Source organism: Haliotis cracherodii, unplaced genomic scaffold (genome assembly GCF_022045235.1).
Source record: "Haliotis cracherodii isolate W230 unplaced genomic scaffold, xgHalCrac1.p SCAF_2, whole genome shotgun sequence".
NCBI classification, from domain to species: Eukaryota; Metazoa; Mollusca; class Gastropoda; order Lepetellida; family Haliotidae; genus Haliotis; species Haliotis cracherodii.
The window spans coordinates 62045922-62069635 of NW_027266275.1; the positions used below are offsets into that span (position 1 = coordinate 62045922).

The 23714-nt window shown below is 40.9% G+C and overlaps 1 protein-coding gene across 8 annotated transcripts in view; it reads left to right on the plus strand.

Moving 5' to 3' along the window:
* The window catches only part of LOC139468327 (unconventional myosin-XV-like), a 159419-nt gene that overhangs the window by 110421 nt on the left and 25284 nt on the right, over positions 1–23714 (plus strand). For 7 of the 8 annotated variants that reach the window (XM_071250222.1, XM_071250219.1, XM_071250225.1 and 4 more), the window contains exons 23-39: positions 3613–3694; positions 4776–4906; positions 6255–6353; positions 7336–7410; positions 8866–9026; positions 9366–9535; positions 9942–10014; positions 10163–10369; positions 10892–11615; positions 12696–12795; positions 13134–13240; positions 14760–15939; positions 16563–16825; positions 17633–17768; positions 18535–18656; positions 19170–19285; positions 20037–20127. In XM_071250222.1, coding sequence (XP_071106323.1) covers positions 3613–3694; positions 4776–4906; positions 6255–6353; positions 7336–7410; positions 8866–9026; positions 9366–9535; positions 9942–10014; positions 10163–10369; positions 10892–11615; positions 12696–12795; positions 13134–13240; positions 14760–15939; positions 16563–16825; positions 17633–17768; positions 18535–18656; positions 19170–19285; positions 20037–20127 — 3837 coding nt within the window. The remainder of the gene's footprint in view (positions 1–3612; positions 3695–4775; positions 4907–6254; positions 6354–7335; positions 7411–8865; positions 9027–9365; positions 9536–9941; positions 10015–10162; positions 10370–10891; positions 11616–12695; positions 12796–13133; positions 13241–14759; positions 15940–16562; positions 16826–17632; positions 17769–18534; positions 18657–19169; positions 19286–20036; positions 20128–23714) is intronic. The other variant, XM_071250224.1, reaches the window with a different exon arrangement.

Sequence of the window (23714 nt, forward strand, 5' to 3'; positions counted from 1 at the left end):
TGATGAATTCAGCAGCTGTTGATTCAGGCATGCTTAGGTGGTGTTCAGGGAGTTGGATGCCTAGTTTTGATTGCTCTGCCCTTGGGGAAGTTCTTGCTTCAGACTGCTTACAAGATTATAGTTTGGTTGGGTCACTTTAAATCAACAGACCTGTGGTGATTCCGGCTAACAATATGGATCCCCAGCAACCCATGCTGGTCGTAAGAGATAACTATGGGGATTGGGTGGTCAGTTGAAGTGACTTACTTCATTTGCATGTCATTGATCCTAATTGCATGGATCGATGCTCATGATATCAATCACTGGATTGTCTGGTCCACACTTGATTATTTACACACTGACGTCATGTTCCTGAGTGCAGCGGTAAATAACAAACAAATCAATGTCATGCTCAGGGTTTTCAGTAGATGTATCAGTGTATGTACTCTGTTGTGACTTAAGTGCAGATAGGCCCCAAATACTTTAATCAGCGGTCAGTGTGGTGGGTCTTCGGGGCCAAGAAGTCAGTGTGGTTGATCCTGGGAATCCAGTGGTCACTGTGATGGGTCCAGGGTCCCTGCGGTCAGTGTGGTTTGTCCTGGGGCCAGTGGTCAGTGTGGTGGGTCTTCGGGGCCAAGAAGTCAGTGTGGTTGATCCTGGGAATCCAGTGGTCAGTGTGATTGGTCCAGGGTCCCTGCTGTCAGTGTGGTTTGTCCTGGGGCCAGTGGTCAGTGTGGTGGGTCTTCGGGGCCAAGAAGTCAGTGTGGTTGATCCTGGGAATCCAGTGGTCACTGTGATGGGTCCAGGGTCCCTGCTGTCAGTGTGGTTTGTCCTGGGGCCAGTGGTCAGTGTGGTGGGTCCTGGGGGCCAGCGGTTAGTGTGGTTGGTCTTCTGGACCCAGTGGTCAGTGTGGTTGATCCTGGGAACCCAGTGGTCAGTGTGGTGGGTCTTCTGGACCCAGTGGTCAGGGTGGTTTGTCCTGGGGGCCAGCGGTCAGTGTGGTGGGTCTTCGGGGCCAAGGAGTCAGTGTGGTTTGTCCTGGGAACCCAGTGGTCAGTGTGGTAGATCCTGGGGGCCAGCGGTCAGTGTGGTTTGTCCTGGGGGCCAGCGGTCAGTGTGGTGGGTCTTCTGGACCCAGTGGTCAGTGTGGTTTGTCCTGGGGGCCTGGTGGTCAATGTGATGGATACTGAATAGGTCATACGTTTGAACCTCAGCTTCATCATGATAATGAATCCTGGTCTGACAGCAGCGTACACATGTCTTGTGTTCTCCAAATATTAAACGTCTTCATCCGCTTCTATAACAAGCCGTGATATATAGCTGTGATATAACAAGCAGCATTCAAAGTGACATCAAATCAAACTCACTCACTGGATGTGTCTCTCTGTTGGCCTCAGCAGCCAGGGCGAGAAATCAAGCGGAGAATCTCATTGTTGTTTCCTGTGCCGTACATCGTGATGTTGAGCGATGAGGAGAAGGTATACCGTCGTGTCACCTTCACCTTCCCCTTGTGTTCACCCAAGTTCATTTGCATGATGATTATGTTTCAAATATAGTTTAATTGATCATTGTTTTATATATGTAGTACATATATTTTGATCCGAGCTTATGTCAGCATGCAGCATTTCCTTCTGACAGGTGCAGTTTGATTATCTTGTAGTTTGTGAACAAACTGCTGAAGACTGCTGGTTATATCAGCTTTGACTCCCAAAACATAACTACAAAAACATATAATTAGATGTCATCTATCAATGCTGATATAAATTGATCATACATGATATCAAGAATTTTAATCCTGTCTACTAACAAAGATATCCATGAACATTTGCATTGAAGCAATTTTTATGTTGGCAAAATTTTCAATTATTTGATGTTTCTCTTGTAGTTAACAAAATAATTATGAATGTTTTCAACAAGTGAATTTAAATTAATCTCATGGTATATATACTGCATATTTTACGTTATATTACAACTAGCGCATTGACCTGTACTTTGGCCACACTTGTCTATAATTCAAATGGTCAAATCATCAATATCTAACCAAAGGCTTAAAATAAAATCTGAAGAATTTGTGCTATGTTTATTGGGTGGTCATGCATTAACCAATACATGCTGATGAATTACTTAGTGACGTTACCTGGTAATTGCCTCGTGGTGTCCTACCTGTGCTGTACAGGTGTGTAATCTCACAGCATGGCAGACCCAGGTAGAGTTACCTGTTAACGAGCTCAATGGCATGCAGTAGCTAGCTTGATGTTGTCTGTCACAGTCTAAATCATTATGTTAATGACAATAAGAACTGCTTTGGAATGGTCCATGTTTGTCAGAAATATGGTTCAGGTATATAGCTGATATATTTTTGAGTATGTTCCCGTAGTTATATTTGTAGTTCAAATTTATTTTGGGATTTATGTCCAATTGGACATAAGATATTGATGTTTTAATTAAATGTTGATGTTTTAATTTAATTTTATTTGTATGTTTAGTATATGTAATGAGATATTTTAGATATTAGGTATCACATTTCCAATACTACTTCAACAACTTTTTTATAATATTTTATGTTAGCTAAACATTTTATTGTTTAAATTTAACTTCATCTTGTCATGTACAGTTGAAAAGAATTCTGTTAAAATAATCAGTGATTGGTTCATGAATTTGACCTTTGTTCCAGAGCTGTAAAAAAGGTCATCATATCAGTGTATTTGTGCTTTGAAAACAATGTGTGTTAGAGAAAAGCTGAGCATTGTGTTGTATGTTAGAGAAAAGCTGAGCATTGTGTTGTATGTAAGAGAAGAGCTGAGCATTGTGTTGTATGTTAGAGAAGAGCTGAGCATTGTGTTGTATTTAAGAGAAGAGCTGAGCACTGTGTTGTATGTTAGAGAAGAGCTGAGCATTGTGTTGTGTGTAAAAGAAGAGCTGAGCATTGTGTTGTATGTTAGAGAAGAACTGAGCATTGTGTTGTATGTTAGAGAAGAGCTGAGCATTGTGTTGTATGTTAGAGAAGAGCTGAGCATTGTGTTGTATGTTAGAGAAGAGCTGAGCATTGTGTTGTATGTTAGAGAAGAGCTGAGCACTGTGTTGTATGTTAGAGAAGAGCTGAGCATTGTGTTGTATGTTAGAGAAGAGCTGAGCATTGTGTTGTATGTTACAGAAGAGCTGAGCACTGTGTTGTATGTTAGAGAAGAGCTGAGCATTGTGTTGTATGTTAGAGAAGAGCTGAGCATTGTGTTGTATGTTACAGAAGAGCTGAGCATTGTGTTGTATGTTAGAGAAGAGCTGAGCACTGTGTTGTATGTTAGAGAAGAGCTGAGCATTGTGTTGTATGTTAGAGAAGAGCTGAGCATTGTGTTGTATGTTAGAGAAGAGCTGAGCACTGTGTTGTATGTTAGAGAAGAGCTGAGCATTGTGTTGTATGTAAGAGAAGAGCTGAGAATTGTGTTGTATGTTAGAGAAGAGCTGAGCACTGTGTTGTATGTTAGAGAAGAGCTGAGCATTGTGTTGTATGTTAGAGAAGAGCTGAGCACTGTGTTGTATGTTAGAGAAGAGCTGAGCATTGTGTTGTATGTTAGAGAAGAGCTGAGCATTGTGTTGTATGTAAGAGAAGAGCTGAGCATTTGTTGTATTTTTCAGGAAAGGGAGGCCCGGGCTGTAGCCAGCGTCTCAAACCTGGACATCCCAGGGGAGCTGGCCTTTGTCTATAACAAGCTAGATGGTAGGTAGAGGAACCCCCTTGTGTTTTAACAAGAGCCTTCTGCTTCTGGTGTCATACCGGTGTCATCGCCAACACTTTAACAGCTGGTGACCCATTAGGTGCTGCGTTTCATTAGTCTGATTGCCTCCCTTAAATGTGCCAGAATCCTATGGTAATGGGTTCAAATCCTCATGTTTATGCTTGGTTTGTCAGCACCAAACCCTCCATGCCCATGGGTTTCATCAGTGTTTTGCATCCATGATCTGCATCACTTCGGGCTTTCCTCCCATGTAAAGCTGACATACAGTGATACAACTGAAATGTAGGTAACAGCAATGTTAGACCACCTCCCTCACTCACATTAACAAAGACGTACAATGGGTGTATGGCTAAGATTGTATTGTTGGAGGAGGTGGTAGCTGGACGGAATGAGATCCCTTGTAGGGCACCTAGACAGTGCCACAATGGTGACTTCAGATGCAGCTTAACTTTATCCTTAAAGACTCGTGAAGATAACTTTCAAGGGAGGGAAGATGGAGTAGCTTAGTGTTTAAAGCGTTCGCTCATCATGCCAAAGACCCGGGTTCAATTTCCCACATGGGTACGATGTGTGAAGCCCATTTTCGGTTGTCCCCGCTGTGAGATTGCTGAAATATTGCTTAAAACAACGTAAAACCATACTCGCTCACTCACTTTCAAGGGAATTTCTACAACTGGGATCCTATAGAACAGCACAATATCAGACACTTTGGCAAGGCCATAAACCGGTACTACTTTGTGAGATATTTATGTCAATGTAACACCTTTGAAATAGACTGAGCTTCTGTGCACAATCCCAAGTTTAGAAATGAGTGCATGCATAAATCGATCTTCTCAAAGTCCTGGTTCATCATTTTATGAGTCTTTCTAACAGATTGTGAGAGAATACATTCGTCAGTCCAAATTGTTTCTTTCTTACAGCCATGACAAAATAACTCAATAATAGAATAATTCATCACTTTCTTTTTTACAATGAATAATGCAGGAACAGCTTGAGAATATTTTAGAATATTTGCTTCAAGGTGTTTGACAAAAATATGCGTCTTACTTTATCGTTTTATAGACTGGCGCCTGTTGCACACCGGCACCAACATCAACGTGGTGGTCGACGTCAAGCCCATGGACATGGCCTACAAACTACCAGTTGACATCAGCTCCCACACCTTCAGCAAATACATGGGCGCGTACTTCAAGGTACGTACATCTGCAGTACTATAATCTGTGTAACACATGCCCTGAAATATCCCAATGTGAAACTCAGGAGATGTATGTACAAATATATAGCTAGCTACACAGTAAATCGCAAAGGACAGTGAACAAAGAAGCGTGGTTTATTTCACGATCAAAACATTGTTCTATCATGCCGTCAAAGTTTTGGAAGTTCGAATATGCGCTCGCAACTTGATGATGTCATATATTGGACGACGTTATTTTTGAGAGATGTCTAGTAAGTTGTTCCCCATAGATGTAGCTGGGCTACGCAAATAAACGCAGTGGTTGAACGATCGCATCCAAAAGTGGGAGAGATATGACAATCACTATTAGGAGAAAAGGTACAGATAATCGACGTGAGGATTGTGGGAATATTAGGGAAATACCAAACTTAACCCACCTGTTTGTAAAATGGACTTGTCTGACATTTCCCAGGTCAGATTCTATTCAGGGTGTCATCATTATTGAATTTGGGTAAAAAACTTTAAAGCTTGAACATCCATAAAGAGGGTGTACATCATGTTGATATCTCACTAAGAAATAAGTGACTCATGGTCATTGTTTATCATACAATACAACACTGCAAGCAGAATAAACCACTTGGAGTTCCACCCCTCATGGTTTATTCTCACTGCAGTGTATTATTGTACAATAAACAACTCTCACTTATTGTTTATTTCTTAAATAGAATGAGATGAGACGAACAGATGCTTATTTTTTCATGAAAATTGTGTGAGTGGCGGGTTCTACCTGTAGAGCAGGACATGCTGTCCCTTTTCGCAAACACCAGGGCCCACTTACACAAAGCGATCTTAGCGCTAAGACTATCGTAAGCCTATGTTAAAGTATGAGAGTTAAAATCATCTTAGCGCTAAGATTGCTTTGTGCATGTTGGCCCTGGTGTTATAACTGATTTTTCAGTGATCAATTCACATACTTTTCATCACTACTTTGCCAATTAAGTGCTCTCTTGGCAGATGATCGAGACTGGTTATTCTATTGCATTGATTTTCTTATATGCCTCTAAAGTAAAATAAGAATTAGGTTGTGTAGTTAACGACTGCACCTGGTGCAGCAAAATATACACAGGTCCCTTTTCTTTGTCATTTGGACAGTTGTCAGATATTAGGTACCTTAGAAAATTTTAAATACTCTTGATATAGACCAGCTGTCACCTGTGATGTATGATGCATGTTGTATGATTCATGTTTTCTATTCCTAGTTTTATATCACCTCAAAACAGAAATAATTGAAAATCTATTTGTTTGTAAGTTGTTGTAGTATTCATGAATTAGGTATTAGGCATAAAAATGACTGTTTTCTTTTACAGAAATCCGACTGGGGAGTTCAAATTGAGCCAATCAAAGCACCTTTCACAAACCTTCAAGGTGGTGACCTTTCGCACAGGGCTTTGTCAGTATTCAAACTGGTAAGAAACCAAAATACATGTTAAAACGTCATGATAAAATATTTTATTTTTTTTAAAGCTTTTAATAAACAAACCAGCCTTGGTTACTTACAGGCCAGACCCATGAAGATCCGGGGTAGAATAGGTCTTCCACAACCCATGCTTGCTGTTAAAGGCAACTATGCTTGTCGTAAGAGGCCACTAACGGTATCGGGTGGTCAGACTCGCTGACTTGGTTGATGCATGTCATCATATCCCAATTGCATGGATCGATGCTCATGATGTCAATCACTGGATTGTCTGGTCCAGACTCGATTATTTACCGACCGCCATCATATATCTTTAATATTGCTGAGCGAACAAACAAACAACAAACTTACATGCCACCATCTTTAGCTGGAATACTGCTGAGTGCATCATAACAAAATATGAAAAGCAAAACACAACAATCAATAAAAGCCAGCCTTGTAATATACACATTCCATGGCCAAGTTTCCTGGCCCACTGGGGAGGCCCAGCTTCCTGTCACCTGGTATCCCATGATGCTCCATGGCGATCTGCTACCACATGATTATAAATCCGGCCACACCAAACAGGAAGTGATCAACACAGACATGTGGGTTGTGAAGATTGTATAGTATTTTGACATCATAAGTAATCAGGGAAAGAATGTATAAGAAAGGTTACTGTGGTGACCTCCTACAGCAGATCGGGATGACCCCTGCTGGGGAGATAGCTTCGGAGACTGACTGTCAGTTCAGTAGCCTTCATTGGTAGCAGTACCCCTCACCAACATGGTGAAGCCGGTTCGGATACCTGTGCCACCAAAATCGGCAGAACTCAAGAGGAAATTCAAAATTTTCAAGGTGTCATGCAAATTTCTTATTTTGGGTTACAATATTTTATATATATGGTTGACTTTTACTTTACAAGCATATTTGTTAAAAAAAATTCAATTTGTACTCATTTTATACTAAACACTCATCTGGTTGGTTATGTTTAGATTCTTCGCTTCATGATGGAACAGAACATGACGGAGAAGAGGCAGAAAGTCCTGTCAGACTATATCGTACAGCTGGTGAGTAGTCATCTTTGCTTGATGTCTTATCACATAGATGGGAATAATGACCTTTCTACACATGTATCATATCACATAGATGGGAATAATGACCTTTCTACACATGTATCATATCACATAGATTGGAGTAATAACCTCACATATATCATATCACATAGATGGGAAGTAATAACTTTCTACACATGTATCATATCACATAGATGGGAGTAATGACCTCTCTATACATCATATCACATAGATGGGAAGTAATGACCTAACACATGTATCATATCACATAGATGGGAGTAATGACCTCTCTATACATCATATCACATAGATGGGAAATAATGACCTAACACATGTATCATATCACATAGATGGGACGTAATGACCTAACACATGTATCATATCACATAGATGGGAGGTAATGACCTAACACATGTATCATATCACATAGATGGGAAGTAATGACCCAACACATGTATCATATCACATAGATGGGAAGTAATGACCTAACACATGTATCATATCACATAGATGGGAGTAATGACCTCTCTATACATCATATCACATAGATGGGAAATAATGACCTAACACATGTATCATATCACATAGATGGGACGTAATGACCTAACACATGTATCATATCACATAGATGGGAGGTAATGACCTAACACATGTATCATATCACATAGATGGGAAGTAATGACCCAACACATGTATCATATCACATAGATGGGAAGTAATGACCTAACACATGTATCATATCACATAGATGGGAGTAATGACCTCTCTATACATCATGTCACATAGATGGGAAGTAATGACCTAACACATGTATCATATCACATAGATGGGAGGTAATGACCTAACACATGTATCATATCACATAGATGGGAAGTAATGACCTAACACATGTATCATATCATGATTTATTTATAAAGTTTTCCTACAAATATATTTTTAAGTGAATTTTAGTTGGTCCACTTACATATATTTACACCAGTTTTGTCTGATATAATTTCTCGTTCATATTGATGGTAGTAATATTTGAATGAAATCTGAAATATGTCAAACTTTTTTTCAAATACCATCCATCTTGTATTTTTTATCGACAAATGTAATAGCTGAAGTAGTATTGCTACACTGAAATAAAATATCAAGCAATCTTCAAGTAATAAAATGTGACATACTTATGACATACAATGTCCTCATAGTCTGTGAATGAGGGGCACTGAGAAGCCGGAATGGCTGAATCGCTTCATGCCAATGACCCAGCACAGTTTGATACCCCACATGGATACTGTATGTTAAGCACATTTTTGTGTCCCTATCTGATATTACTGGAATATTGCTAAGAATGATATAAAGCCATACTCGCTTGCCACCCGCCTGCCCAACCGCCCACTGTATGAACTCCTGCCCAACGTCCACTTTATGACAGCTCTGACCACACGTTTCTGCCATCGTCTTCAGGGTCTGCAGAATGAAGGTCTGCGGGATGAGATTCTGTGTCAGCTGACCAATCAGACGTGGAAGAATCAGAACATGTCCCAGGCCGAGAAAGCTTGGCTGCTATTGGCCAGTTGTCTGAGCTGCTTCTCGCCAAGCTCCACCCTCTTCAAATACCTGCTGAAGTAAGTTGCTGACTCTCACTCTGTGTGTTCAGATATGTGTCTGATGTGTTCAGATATGTCTGATTTGTTCATGTGTTCAGATACTTTTCCATGTGTTCAGATATGTGTCCCTGTGTTCAGATATGTCTGATTTGTCCATGTATTTAGATACTTTTCCATGTGTTCAGAAATGTGTCTGATGTGTCCATGTGTTCAGATATGTATGATTTATCCATGTGTTTAGATACTTTTCCATGTGTTCAGAAATGTGTCTGATGTGTCCGTGTGTTCAGACATGTGTCCATCTATTCAAATATGTGTCTTGTGCACATGTATTCAACTATTTCTTGATGTTTTCAGATATGTGTCTGATGTGGGCATCAATGGCTACCGAGCGGTGTGTCAACATAAGGTGCTTCAGAGTGCCAACATCCCCCCCCAGCTGTGCCGCACCTACCCTCCCTGCTTCCTGGAGTGGGTGGCAGCTCAGAGGAAGGCCAACATGGCGCTGCTTGTCAAATTCCCAGATGGTACGTGTCAGATTGATCGTCATTGGATATGGAAAATAACTGACATAATCATGTTTCTCACACACAAATAAAGCAAATAAGTAAAGGAAATAAATAATCAAATTTGATCAATTTGAATTGATGAATTTGATCAATAAATAAAGCAAATATTCTCAGGCATCATTGTCTTTTCAAACTAAATGATTATATTTTGCCGTCATTTTGTTAGTTATTACTTGCCTGGTATGTGCCTCCGAAATATTTAGAATGAATTAACAGGTGTGTATTTCCCTTGTAGGCTTGTGACAAGAGGACTGGTACTGTATTTCGTGTGAATTACCCTGTGTATTAGATTATGTGAATAGTTTTACAAGTTATTGAATTGCTGAAGTGATATGAGTTATTATGGTGTTGTGATTGTTTTCAGACCGCGAACATTTGGGCCATGTTGAATCCTGGACCTCTGGAGAACTCTTCACATCACACTTACTGAAGCAGAGGTATGGAGTTCAGACTCTTAATGTCTACTGTTGACTCTTCATTAATTTGAAACCTTTTGATCAAGAAATTCTTTTTGTTTCAAATGTAAAAAAAATAATACATCTTGAAGAATTTATCTCAATAATTAACGTACAATTTATCTGGCAGAGGTTTGACGGAAAATGCCCACGGCTGGACGCTAGTGTTGCAAGAGGATCTGGATTACTACGAACTGATGGGATACGACTATGTCCTTGACCTTGTCAGTGAGATGGAGACTGCACCGGGATTCCCGGTGTGTAAGTCCTACTTCCTGGTATCGACGGACAGGAGCCAGGAGAGAGTCAGTCAGCAGCGACATGATCATGCAGATAGGTGCGTTCTGTGGGCAGATGAAGGGGTTATCATTGGAAGGATTTAACTAGGAATTTAGTGCCCATGGCAAACTTTTTCCTTTTCCAAAATTGGGTGTTTGTGTTGGTCTGATATTCATACATTCATAGGTATTCTAGCATTTAGTGCAGTGATTTCAAACTAAGTCATACATGCAAGACTATGACATATAAAGTTAAAATTTAGGATGACTTGAATCGGGATATCTTAAATTCAAATTTATCCTAAACTTGCTGCTCTCTAAAGGGTTTTTGAGAATGCCTAGATAGATCCCTATTAGGCAGATGAGGTTGAGATGGAATTACCATGAGGAAACTGAGATTGAGATGCGTTACCATTGGACAGATGAGGCTGAGATGATTTTACCATAAGGAACAGGAGATTGGGAAGCTGGTACCATCGGGCAGGAGAAGTTGAAACTTCATGTGTTATGAGCATGTGAATATAACTTGCTATGGCAACATATGCCCAAACCTACCATTATGTTTTGTTTGTGTTTTGCAGTGCCCACAACCCTGACCGAGACCGCCTGATGGTGGTGATTGGATCCCTGCCTGCGATGATCAAACGGGACTTTCCCCAACCATCCTCCGGCCACGTGTCAGATCTCAGCAAACATCGCACCACATCAACATCAAAAACAATTGTTCAAAATGGCACCACAGAAAATCTCAATTTCTCTATGACGAGTGTTCTCAACCAGCGCCCAACAGAAATTTTTGAAAATGGTTTGTCAGAGAGCAAGCTTAACGTTCGCTACAACAAACGTCGGGCTCCAGCACCACCAATAGCCAATGGACATGTTTCAAACGGAATGGGAAACGGTGAAATCACAACCATTCTTGAAGTCGAGAGTGACATAGACCTAGCTGAAAACAAACTGAACAACCGATATCTCTCTCAGAATGGTGATGCCAAAACATACACAGATACCAATGGTGATCTTTCTCAAAGCAAACTCAACACTCGGTATGTCAAGTCAAACAAAGTTAATGCCAGGACCAAATCAGGTGTTGCAGATCAAATAAATCGCAAGGACAAGGTGTTTGACCGAAGGTCAGTAGCTTCAGACCTGTCTGATGGTCAGTCGGCCTGGTCCAACTGGGTCGATGATGTGTTCAATGATGCTCTGTTCAATGAGGTCAATGATGATGTCAGCGATGGCCGCTCCCTGGAGCAGAGGATCAAGGGAGGAGGGAAAGGGATCCCTGGCATTACGACACAGCAGGTAGGCTAGCGGGGGGATTCTCGGGATGCTTGGGAGGGACTCTTGAGGGATGCAGATAACACTTGTCAATACAGTATGTTGGTCCAGGGTGCCGTTGTACAAAACAACCTTAGCGCCACGGCTGTCGTAAGTCTATGTTAAGGTATGGGAGTTACGATCACCTCAGGGCTAAGATCGCTTTGTACAACGCCACCCAGGCCTTGTCTGGTCAGCTTACCTTCTGGACAATTATCATTGAATATTTCCAAACATAATCAAACTGGTGTTTCTATGTAAACTCATGATTCATTAGTTGGGATGATTTCACTGGGGACATTATGGTTCTGATTAATGGGTTTCATTGTGTATCGATCAAATAATACTTTAACTCCTCCAAAACTAAAAGCTATTGCAGAGAATTGGAATTCCGTTTTAGGATATTTATGTATCTGATAATGGAAGTCTTTGTTACAGCAAAAGTTTAATAAAAGTTAGCAAACTATTCAGATGCTTACATTCTATTGGCAACATTGTGACCTATTGTACTGAATACACTCGACTATTGTCAACAGTAAGACCTATTGTACTGAAGACACCCCACTATTTGCAACAGTGTGACCTATTGTACTGGAGACACCCCACTATTTGCAACAGTGTGACCTATTGTACTGAGAACATCCTACTATTGGAAACAGTGTGACCTATTGTACTGAATACACCCCACTACTTGCAACATTGTGACCTATTGTACTGAATACACCACACTATTGGCAACAGTGTGACCTTTTGTACTGAAGACACCCCACTATTGGCAACAGTAAGACCTATTGTACTGAATACACCCTACTACTGGCAACATTGTGACCTATTGTACTGAATACACCCCACTATTGGCAACAGCATGACCTATTGTACTGAATACACCCCACTATTGGCAACAGTGTAACCTATTGTACTGAATACACCCCACTATTGGCAACAGCATGACCTATTGTACTGAATACACCTCACTATTGGCAACAGTGTAACCTATTGTACTGAATACACCCCACTATTGACAACAGTGTAACCTAATGAATTCATCTGATCCGTCTCTTGTAGCAGCAGCCATTAACACCCGCTGGGCAGTTTGGCCTGGGTCTTCCGCCAACCACACCCATCGCCCCCAACCTTGGCTTGGGAGTGGGACTTGGTGGCACAGGTATGACCCAACTATGTTATACAGACATTGAACACACATGTCAAACTGAGAACATGATTATTAGTTGAAGATGGAATAAACACAAGAACTAAATAACATGTTTTTTATGCTGAAATATCGTAAGTTTCTAACCACAACTTTGATCAGTGGAAATGTTTTTTTAGTTAAAAAACTAAGAATCTTAGGATAAGGTTTTCTTTCTTAGTCATGATTATGTTTATTTAGTCATTCATTAGGACAAAATTCATGTTTAGTCTTTATGCAGAATACTTTTAATGCTTTCTTTCTAAGACAAAATAATATGTTACATAGCCACCCTCCCATTGCTTCCCCCACAGACCCAGTTCAGCAACTCATGGCCCAGCAGATGCTTGCTCAGCAGCAAGCACAGCAGCAGGCTCTGGCACAACAGCAGCAACAGCAGGCTGTCTTACAGGCCTATATGGTGAGTGGATATTTGGGTGGAAGATAACACATAGTTCAGTATAAATCTTCAATGAGGGAATGACATTGTATTTAAGTGAAGAAACAGAAATGTATTTGGCCTTGTAGGAAGAATTACAGTGAGACCCTTTCAAGTTGAACTCCATCACCTTAATATGTTGAGGAAGATGATGAAAGTGTTGGTTACTGCTGAAAGCTTGTCAGCACTATTGTGTTTGAATGCAGGGGATATAGTCATCATCTGGTCTGTCTGTCCATACATATTTCAGCTCCGGAGCATAGCTTGAGAACCGTGAAAGATTTTTCATTCAAACTTGGTACATGTATTATCCAGGGTGCCTTTTGCTATTGTGGGGATCGTATCGTACATCATCTATTCCAATGATCAATTGTCTCAATCAAATGAGATCACTTATCTCTCTGCCACTAAAGCTGGTGAGCTGTACATTTTACACTTAAGGTCACTGGTTATTACTGTCTACAAACTGAAAAAGTTGGAAGAATGAACTTGGGTGATCAATAGAATCTCACCCTCATGTCTTTTGGTATGAAATACTGTAAATCTTAAAATAACGCGGGCGTGAATATGCGAGTGGTCTTTGCATCGCATTATTAGGCATCACATTTATATCAACAATAAGACATTTTGGATAGCAGAAATACCAACTTAGACATACGCTGAAAGCAAACAACTATGTATTCCATATCACTGTTTATTGAGCAGCACTTGTAACAAGTTTATAAACAATGTCATTTAAACACAAATTACATCCTGTGAATTGTCCCTGCTGGGGTCAAGACAAGAGTTCTACTCACTTATGTCATCACTGATCACACCTGCAAGTCCGAACAGACGCCACCCACGCAACACAGTGTCTTTGTTCTTTGCGACTGCGTCAAAAGCCGACATGAGCCAGCGCGCATGTATTGTTTTAGCGGAAGTACTCTACTCAGCGCTAATAAGCGGTACTATTTGGTGTGTGACTGAATTAATGTAAGGTTGGATTAAGGTGAGGGTTCTCCTGTAAACCTGACAGAGGACATTTACTTCAGATATAAATCCACTGAAGCTTGAGAGGAGGGGGGTGTCGCATTTTGGTTAGGGGGCACCGATCGCATTCTTTTGGAGACACATTCATTTCACGATTAACAGTATATCGACACTCATCAATAAAAGTTTCAAACTAGGACTTATCAACTCATGTAAATATATTTTAGAATTAAATAACACTAAAAAATTATTGAAATATTTGATGATAAATATTTAAGTGCCCCAGAAATACAAATTAATGAGGTTTCAGTGTGTATTATCTTTAAAAGCACCTAATACAAACAACACAGTTTGTCATACATGTTTAAAGTTTTGAATGTATTTCAAGGATTTGCCAAGGCAACATTTGACATGGTAAGTTTGCTGTAGGAACACCAAGAGCATAACTGAAAGAGGAATGTTAGAGATTCAGTTTTACATTTCATGAAAAGATCTCCAATATTTTTCATTTTGAATATCATTATCACAGCAAGCACAACGGCAGCAGGAACAGCAGCAACAGCAGCAACAACAACAAGCTATCCTCCAGGCTGCTCTACAGCAACAACAGCAACAGCCTGTTCTGTCCCAGCAGCAACAAACCTCTGCTCTGCGTGCGGCACTTGCACAACAAGAACTACAGAACAAGCTGTTAAAGCAGAGCATCGAGCAGGAGCTGTTGAAGCAGCAGCTGCAACAGGTCAAGGTGACCCCCACACCAATTGTCAGCCCGGCTCCCAGTTTCCAGTCAGGAGTTCCCTCCGCCTCACTATCAGGCATACATCCAGAGACGGGCCAACCCATTGCCAGTGGCAGCCAGTTCCCAGGTCAGAGAAACAGAGGATATGGGGTTTCCAGTGAACCTCCTTCTGTGCCTAGTAAAAAGGTTGCCTTCCAGAAGAGCAAGTTTGAAGGCCAGACCCAACAACCAGTCAGGTATTCTATCACGACACAGCAAGGTGGTGGCAGCAACAAGCAGCTTGGCATTGTTGGCATAGAGACTCAGAGACAAGAACCTGATCAGCAGGCAACATCTCCACCATCACCACCTTCACCACCTTCACCACCTTCTCACCCATCTCCTCCTCCTCCACCACCAGAACAGTTTGCTGACATTCAATCTCCTCGCCCCACCTTCCACCAGCAGACAGACAGCCCGGCACCTCCCCCACCACCACCACCCCCGCCTCCACCACCAAAAATTATTTCATCAAATGACAAAACAAAGACTATTCGTATCCGCGTTGGCAACATCGTGTGGCCACCTGTCAGAGAGACGGAGGAGAAGTATCAGCGAGAAGTAGGCAAGCTGCTCATAGACGAAAAGGTCAGCTCTAACCTGCAAAACAGGTATGGAGGTAAAAAGACAGCTGTCAAGGTCGAAACAAAAATTGATGAAACAAGGCCAAAATCCATCCTGAAGAAACCTGATGATGAAGCTAAACCACCACTGAAGAAAAGCAAGTCCTTGGTTGAATCTCATGCCAACACCATGAAGCTCTTGGAGAGCAAGCTTGGAGGGGGCGGAGCCGCAAAACGTGAAGAGCCCAAACCCAAGGTGATGGCAGTGGCAGAGGCGACCCAGACAACAGACACCCTCAAGTCGACGAAGACATCAACAGCTGCACCACCACCACCACCACCACCACCTCCACCTCCAGCACCTCAAGGTAAGCTACATTCTTCTCTACAACCATGAGTGTTGTTTTTTGTTCAACGCCACATTCAGTAATATTCCAGCTGTATGATGGTGGTTTGTTGATAATTGAGTTAGGACCACACAATCCAGTGATTGACATTATGAGCATCCACTCAACTGAGATATCATTGCATGCTTATCAACCAGGTCACAGTGCCTGACCACCTGATCCATTAAGGCCCCTCTTACGTCCAGTGTGGGTTGTTTGAGAGCAATTCTAACACGGAATCCCCTCTACAATGAGCAGCATGCCATGAGGATACTGAGATTGGGATGACGTTACGAGATGGTACTTGTTGTTACCCTGCCTGGCGCTTAATATTAAGGGGATAAAAATAACACTTGGTTGGCTCGGTGTCAGTATGCTGTGCTGTGTGTGAGTGGGGAATCCATGTCAGATGAAATAGAATTTTGAAGTTCTCTACAAATTTGCCACACAAGAATTATTGGAATGGGGAAGGCTTTAGATCTCGAATTAAATAGTTTGCATTCAAGATGGTTGAAGTGACTTGTATTAGCAAAAAGGTTTATACCCACTGTGGAAGTATGATTCATGAATAGTTCTGGAATATAAATTGCATGTATTGTACACAGATGATGCTCCCCCACTCCCCTCCCGCCCTCCACCCAAGAAGAAGGTGACAGCCAACATCACCACCACCATCACAGAGACCACGACGCAGACAGTGGAGGTAGCCGCCAAGACGTCACCAATATACAACACTACGATAGAGGAGCCCAAGCAGCAGATTGACTACGCCGCCCTAGAGAGAGCCATCACAGAGCTGTACCCTCAGAACAAGACGTTCTTCCTGGCCTACAACCGTGTGCCCTGGACGCTGCATGTCAGGAAGGAGGTACGTACTGATGCTTCACTAAATCGTGCAGAGATGCTCCACCAGCATGTGCAACAGGAAGTATAGGGAAACCTGGAGTTTGGGACGCAGGCACACTCACTCACTCACTCACTCACTCACTCACTCACTCACAGACACACTCTCTCCCTCTCTCTCTCTCACTCACTCACTCACTCACTTAACCCACTCACTCAACCCACTCACTCACTCACTCACTCACAGACACTCTCTCTCTCACTCACTCACTCACTTAACCCACTCACTCAAACCACTCACTCACTCACTCACTCACAGACACTCTCTCTCACTCACTCACTCACTCACTCACTTAACCCACTCACTCAACCCACTCACTCACTCACTCACTCACTCAACCCACTCACTCACTCAACCCACTCACTCACTCAACCCACTCACTCACTCAACCCACTCACTCACCCGGAAATATGATGTATGACAATTATAACACACACATCGTTTAACATCATATTGACGGTGTTAAGTTCAGATCACACTTTACAAAAAACGAACATAATTACTTCTATTTTTTAGAAAAGACACTGGCTCTTATCTCCAAGTACTGGGAAGTAAGTACATGTAGTAAATGAACCTTCTCAGGAAGCAAACCTATCTCAGGACTTGAGTGAAGGAGCAAAATCGTTTGTGTTCAGTCATGAAAACTTGTGTACTACTGCTTGGTTTGTATTTGAATATTTCAGTTAATCCAAACATAACTAGTTCTAGTTCTCATTTGCCATTGTTGCTTCTGAGACCCATGGAGATTCAAGTGTGGTTGACTTGCTGCAGGTATTCTGGCCGTCAGAGAGACTGGAGAAGCCGCTAGCGCTGCACCTGCTGTTCTGCCAGATTGTGAAGGATGTCTACAACAACGGCTGTATACGCATCACCAAGGATGACAGGGTCAAGATGAAGAGCCATCTCGGTATGTCCATCGACGTTGGAAACTTTAACGTTTAACGCTGTCAGGGCTCTTGTGTGTAAATTTGTGGGATTCTTCCTCTAAGAACACCATATTGTTAATATAATGGAAAACTGCTTTGGAGCAAAATAGGGACTTCTTGTCCATACATATTTATCATGACTTCACAATATTACATTGAGTTTGAATCTATGCCAATTGTTTTCTGTCCTCCGAACGTCTCTCTTAGTCTGTCTCAGTCACACTAATCTCTGATGTTGTGACAATATATTGAGAAACTGTAAGGCTTAGAAAAATATCAGAATTGGTTCTCAGGCAATGGCTTTTGAAAATATAGTGTGGGCGGGTGGGTCTTTTTTTGTTGTTGTTGTTGTTGTTGTTGTTCAAACTAGTATGTAACAAAATAAACAGTTGTGTACAATCAACAAGGAAAAAGAGTCCCTGCATAGCTGCATTCCTTGATGAGTAAAATACTGGAGTACAGTAATTGACTACCAATCGACTACCAGTGTGTGAATAATACATGCATACAAAGAGCTTTGATTTTATTTCACAACGCGAGGAAAGAAAATGGAAATAAAAACAAAACGTTCGGTGGACTTTATTACGATGCGGGGGGTGCCTGAGAACTAAGACTATTTTTTTTTTAGCTTTAATTAAGTAACTTGTGGAATTCTATTTTTACAAATACCTGGCCAGAAAAGATACTGTTCCATTGTGACCTAACATGATTGAAGCAAGTCAGTGACCGTTGTGTCTCTGCTTCCAGAGGCCCAAGGTATAACCAAGGATAACTACATCACCAAGGAAGTCTCCAACCAAGTCAAGAAGATCGTGATCGACACCGCCAAGGAGTGGCCATGTTATTTCTGCCGACTCTTCCCAGTTGCTGTAAGTTTAATTCATTAATACTCACATTAAAAACGAACCAACTCGAAACACTTGTTCTATCAATACCATAAACAACAAAATAAGTTTGTTTTCACAGATTGAGCCTTAGTGAACAAACATCGATGAAACTAAACCTTTTTCGATAATATTTACTGGGCAATAATATAACCCTTCTGTATCGTGTTTTTTCTAAAAAAATTATACACAAGAAGTTTTGGGCTGTACTGTAGATTTTTCAGCCTTAATGAGGGATGCCTTATAAAGTTTAGTTAAAGATTGTCTTGAAGTTGGTAGGGAGCCCTTATTAGAGCAGGACACTTAATATGGTGAATATGGTATCTGCACCAGAGGTGGGACACAGGATACTGTCCTTCTAAGAATTTTGTGATCACTGTTAGCTAATAATTGGTGGTCTTACATGAGTACCAGGCAGGACCTGTTAGGTAGATGACTATGGTGTACGTAGAGTGTAACAGGAGTGGTTACAGTGTAACAGTCTGTGTGTCCTTCCAGTCCAGCGGTCACTACACTGGTGTGAAGTACCTGGGTGTGAGTCACAATGGCTTGAGGCTTGTCAACAGAGAGAGAGGGTTCATGGACGACCATCTGTCCGTCATCGAGGAAATCAGGTGTGTGAAACTTTCACCAGTCCTACCTGGAATTCTGAGTTCATAGTCAGTGTGATGCACTCTCTCGAAACTTGGTCAGAATTTGCCTAGATTAATTTTGCTTGTGAATCAAAGATGCATATTCTTGTGATAATTTCTAATCTTTTGCATTTTATATGTAGCTGTAGGTTTCTGTACTAAAGCATATGTCATAAAAGTGTCAATTTGACATCAACAACTGTCAAGGGTTTGCAGTATTACATGTGTGCTTCGTGTAGATTTGTGTTAATCTGCTATCAATAGTATGAAAATATTTTGTTATATTTTATGTATTCAAAAATGTTTCATCACAAATGATGATATGAAATCCGGTTTGAATGTACAGCAGTGCCGTAGCCAGCCGGGGGGGGGGGGGGGGGGGGGGGGGGGGGCATTTGCCACCCTGGATTTTTGACAGAAAACATTTTTCCTTGTGAAAGTTAACTTGAATTAAAAAATGAATGATCTTATTTGCCACCCACACACCCCCCCCCTGTCAAAAAAAGTTAACTACGGCCTTGATGTACAGTAATCTATGTTTATAATGAAAACGTTTTTAACGACCTGACTGTTAATGTCTCGGCCGTTTGCTGTATATATGCTTATAACGAACTTCGGTTAGAACAAACTAAAGTTAGCAGTCCCTTTGAGTTCGTTATAAGAGTAGTATACTGTATTTGCATCCATCATGCCATGTAGTGAGTGTCAGCTGAAACACTGAGTTCTCCTGCAGGTTTGGTGATGTGGTGGACACAGTGATGCCTAGCAGCACCACCATGCAGCTCAACCTGAAGACCAAGTCCATCATGTTCTTCACACAGCGGGTAGGTGAAATAACAGTCTCGCCTCTCAGCCACTAACACCACACACTATACGTTGTAGCAGGATCACTCGGGGTTCATGGGGTTTTGTTTATGTTTGCATGTACTGGTATGTGTGGATGTACTGGTATGTGTGGATGTACTGGTATGTTTGGATGTACTGGTATGTTTGGATGTACTTTTATGTGTAGATGTACTGGTATGTGTAGATGTACTGGTATGTGTGGATGTACTGGTATGTGTGGATGTACTGGTATGTGTGGATGTACTGGTATGTTTGGATGTACTGGTATGTGTAGATGTACTGGTATGTGTGGATGTACTGGTATGTGTGGATGTATTGGTATGTGTGGATGTATTGGTATGTGTGGATGTACTGGTATGTGTGGATGTACTGGTATGTGTGGATGTATTGGTATGTGTGGATGTACTGGTATGTGTGGATGTACTGGTATGTGTAGATGTACTGGTATGTGTGGATGTACTGGTATGTGTAGATGTACTGGTATGTGTGGATGCACTGGCATGATTAGATGTACTGGTATTTGTGGATGTACTGGTATTTGTGGATGTACTGGTATGTTTGGATGTACTGGTATGTGTAGATGTACTGGTATGTGTGGATGTACTGGTATTTGTGGATGTATTTGTATTTGTGGATGTAGTGGTATGTGTGGATGTACTGGTATGTGTGGATGTACTGGTATGTTTGGATGTACTGGTATGTTTGGATGTACTTTTATGTGTAGATGTACTGGTATTTGTGGATGTACTGGTATTTGTGGATGTACTGGTATGTTTGGATGTACTGGTATGTGTAGATGTACTGGTATTTGTGGATGTACTGGTATTTGTGGATGTATTTGTATTTGTGGATGTAGTGGTATGTGTGGATGTACTGGTATGTGTGGATGTACTGGTATGTATGGATGTACTGGTATGTGTGGATGTACTGGTATGTGTAGATGTACTGGTATGTGTGGATGTATTGGTATTTGTGGATGTATTGGTATGTGTGGATGTACTGGTATGTGTGGATGTACTGGTATGTGTGGATGTACTGGTATGTGTAGATGTACTGGTATGTGTGGATGTTTTGGTATGTGTGGATGCACCGGTATGTGTGGATGTATTGGTATGTGTGGATGCACTGGCATGATTAGATGTACTGGTATGTGTAGATGTACTGGTATTTGTGGATGTACTGGTATGAGTAGATGTACTGGTATGTGTGGATGTACTGGTATGTGTGGATGTACTGGTATGTGTGGATGTACTGGTATGTTTGGATGTACTGGTATGTTTGGATGTACTGGTATGTTTGGATGTACTGGTATGTGTAGATGTACTGGTATTTGTGGATGTACTGGTATTTGTGGATGTATTGGTATTTGTGGATGTAGTGGTATGTGTGGATGTACTGGTATGTGTGGATGTACTGGTATGTTTGGATGTACTGGTATGTTTGGATGTACTTTTATGTGTAGATGTACTGGTATGTGTAGATGTACTGGTATGTGTGGATGTATTGGTATGTGTGGATGTACTGGTATGTGTGGATGTACTGGTATGTTTGGATGTACTGGTATGTTTGGATGTACTTTTATGTGTAGATGTACTGGTATGTGTAGATGTACTGGTATGTGTGGATGTACTGGTATGTGTGGATGTTCTGGTATGTGTGGATGTATTGGTATGTGTGGATGTACTGGTATGTGTGGATGTACTGGTATGTTTGGATGTACTGGTATGTGTAGATGTACTGGTATGTGTGGATGTACTGGTATGTGTGGATGTATTGGTATGTGTGGATGTAGTGGTATGTGTGGATGTACTGGTATGTGTGGATGTACTGGTATGTGTGGATGTACTGGTATGTGTGGATGCACCGGTATGTGTGGATGTACTGGTATGTGTGGATGCACTGGCATGATTAGATGTACTGGTATGTGTAGATGTACTGGTATTTGTGGATGTACTGGTATGTGTGGATGTACTGGTATGTGTGGATGTACTGGTATGTGTGGTCAGTGTTGTCAGATGGAGCCTGTATTTAAGGAAAAAAGTTTTATTTTATCAAATATTTTTTTTCCCAATTTGTGTCTGCTGTACAAGTTGTGCGAATGTAGGTGACTCTTTAAAAGACAATTTATGATTTCTTTGAAAATGTCTATGCTTTTAACAAGAGTATGCAATATTTATCTCCAGGTTAGGTGATGTAAATTGAAAAAAACTGTAACTACAAGAATAATCTCTTAAACCAATAAATCAAATATATCAGTGACAGTGATATAATAAAATCACATCTATTGATACAATATCATTTAGAGACCAGGCAATCTCATGTGGTTACTTAAGCATGGCCGTAGACCTGGGCTGACGTTATCTTGACCTAACGGACATGCAGTCAGTCAGTGGCACTAGCCCCCACTCTGCCCTAGCTACAGGTGTTTGTGTACACGACAAATGTTTCCTGTGTCACCTCCAGGCTTGTCAGACTGCCACATTTATTACCCACAGTGTCATGAAGTTTAACAGTTTTTAGCTGGAGAAACATGACTACTTGTGTTGGATATTCCCCACCGCAAGACACTGTACAGGACACTGGACTTCCAGGTGAAACACTTGTCTTGCTTCTGGTTGGGAGATTGTATTACATGTGAATAATCAAATCTTTGGCACTTGTTTTATTGAATTGTTTTTATTTGTGGGATAATGGTTGACAAGATGTGTTTCCAGATTCTTTAACCGCTTTATGAAGAAAATGTTTTTAGGACAAGTGTGTTTTTATGCTGAATGTGATACAGTAAACTATGTTTAGAACAAACGCGATGACAAATATAACGAACTCATTTTTTAGTCCAGGCCATTTCTTGTATCTATGCTATATATATGCTTATAACAAACTATGGTTATTGCGAACTAAAATTTGTGGCCTTTTTGAGTTCATTTTAACTGTAGTTTACTGTATATGTGATTGTTCGTGACTCTGCTATGTACTGGTGTATGGAGGTATTTACACTGTTTTTTTATATTTTGGGTTTGAATAACTTTGATACATTCATACAGTGATTCAATTCTCATTTTATTTTGTATAGATTATATTTTTCACATACACTAAGTATAAGGTTTGCTGATCATATGAGCATGTGGACCATTGTAGTAAAAGAGTTGGAAACCAGAAAAAGGATATTGTTTTGCCTTGGGTGTCATGTTTGCGACCCATCATACGAGACATTCAGATTGTGTTAGACATTTCATTATATTGTGTCAGATCCTTTTTGATTATTTCTGAGACCCTTTTTGATTATTTGCGAGACCTTTTTAATTATTTCTGAGAACCTTTTTGATTTTTTGTGAGACCCTTTTTGATTTTTTGTGTGTCCCTTTTTGATTTTTTGATAGACCCTTTTTGATTATTTGTGAGTACCTTTTTGATTTTTTTGTGAGACCCTTTTTGATTATTTGCGAGACCTTTTTGATTATTTCTGAGACCCTTTTTCATTTTTTGTGAGACCCTTTTATTCGTGAGACCTTTTTGATTATTTCTGAGTCCCTTTTTGATTATTTGTGAGACCCTTTTCGATTAA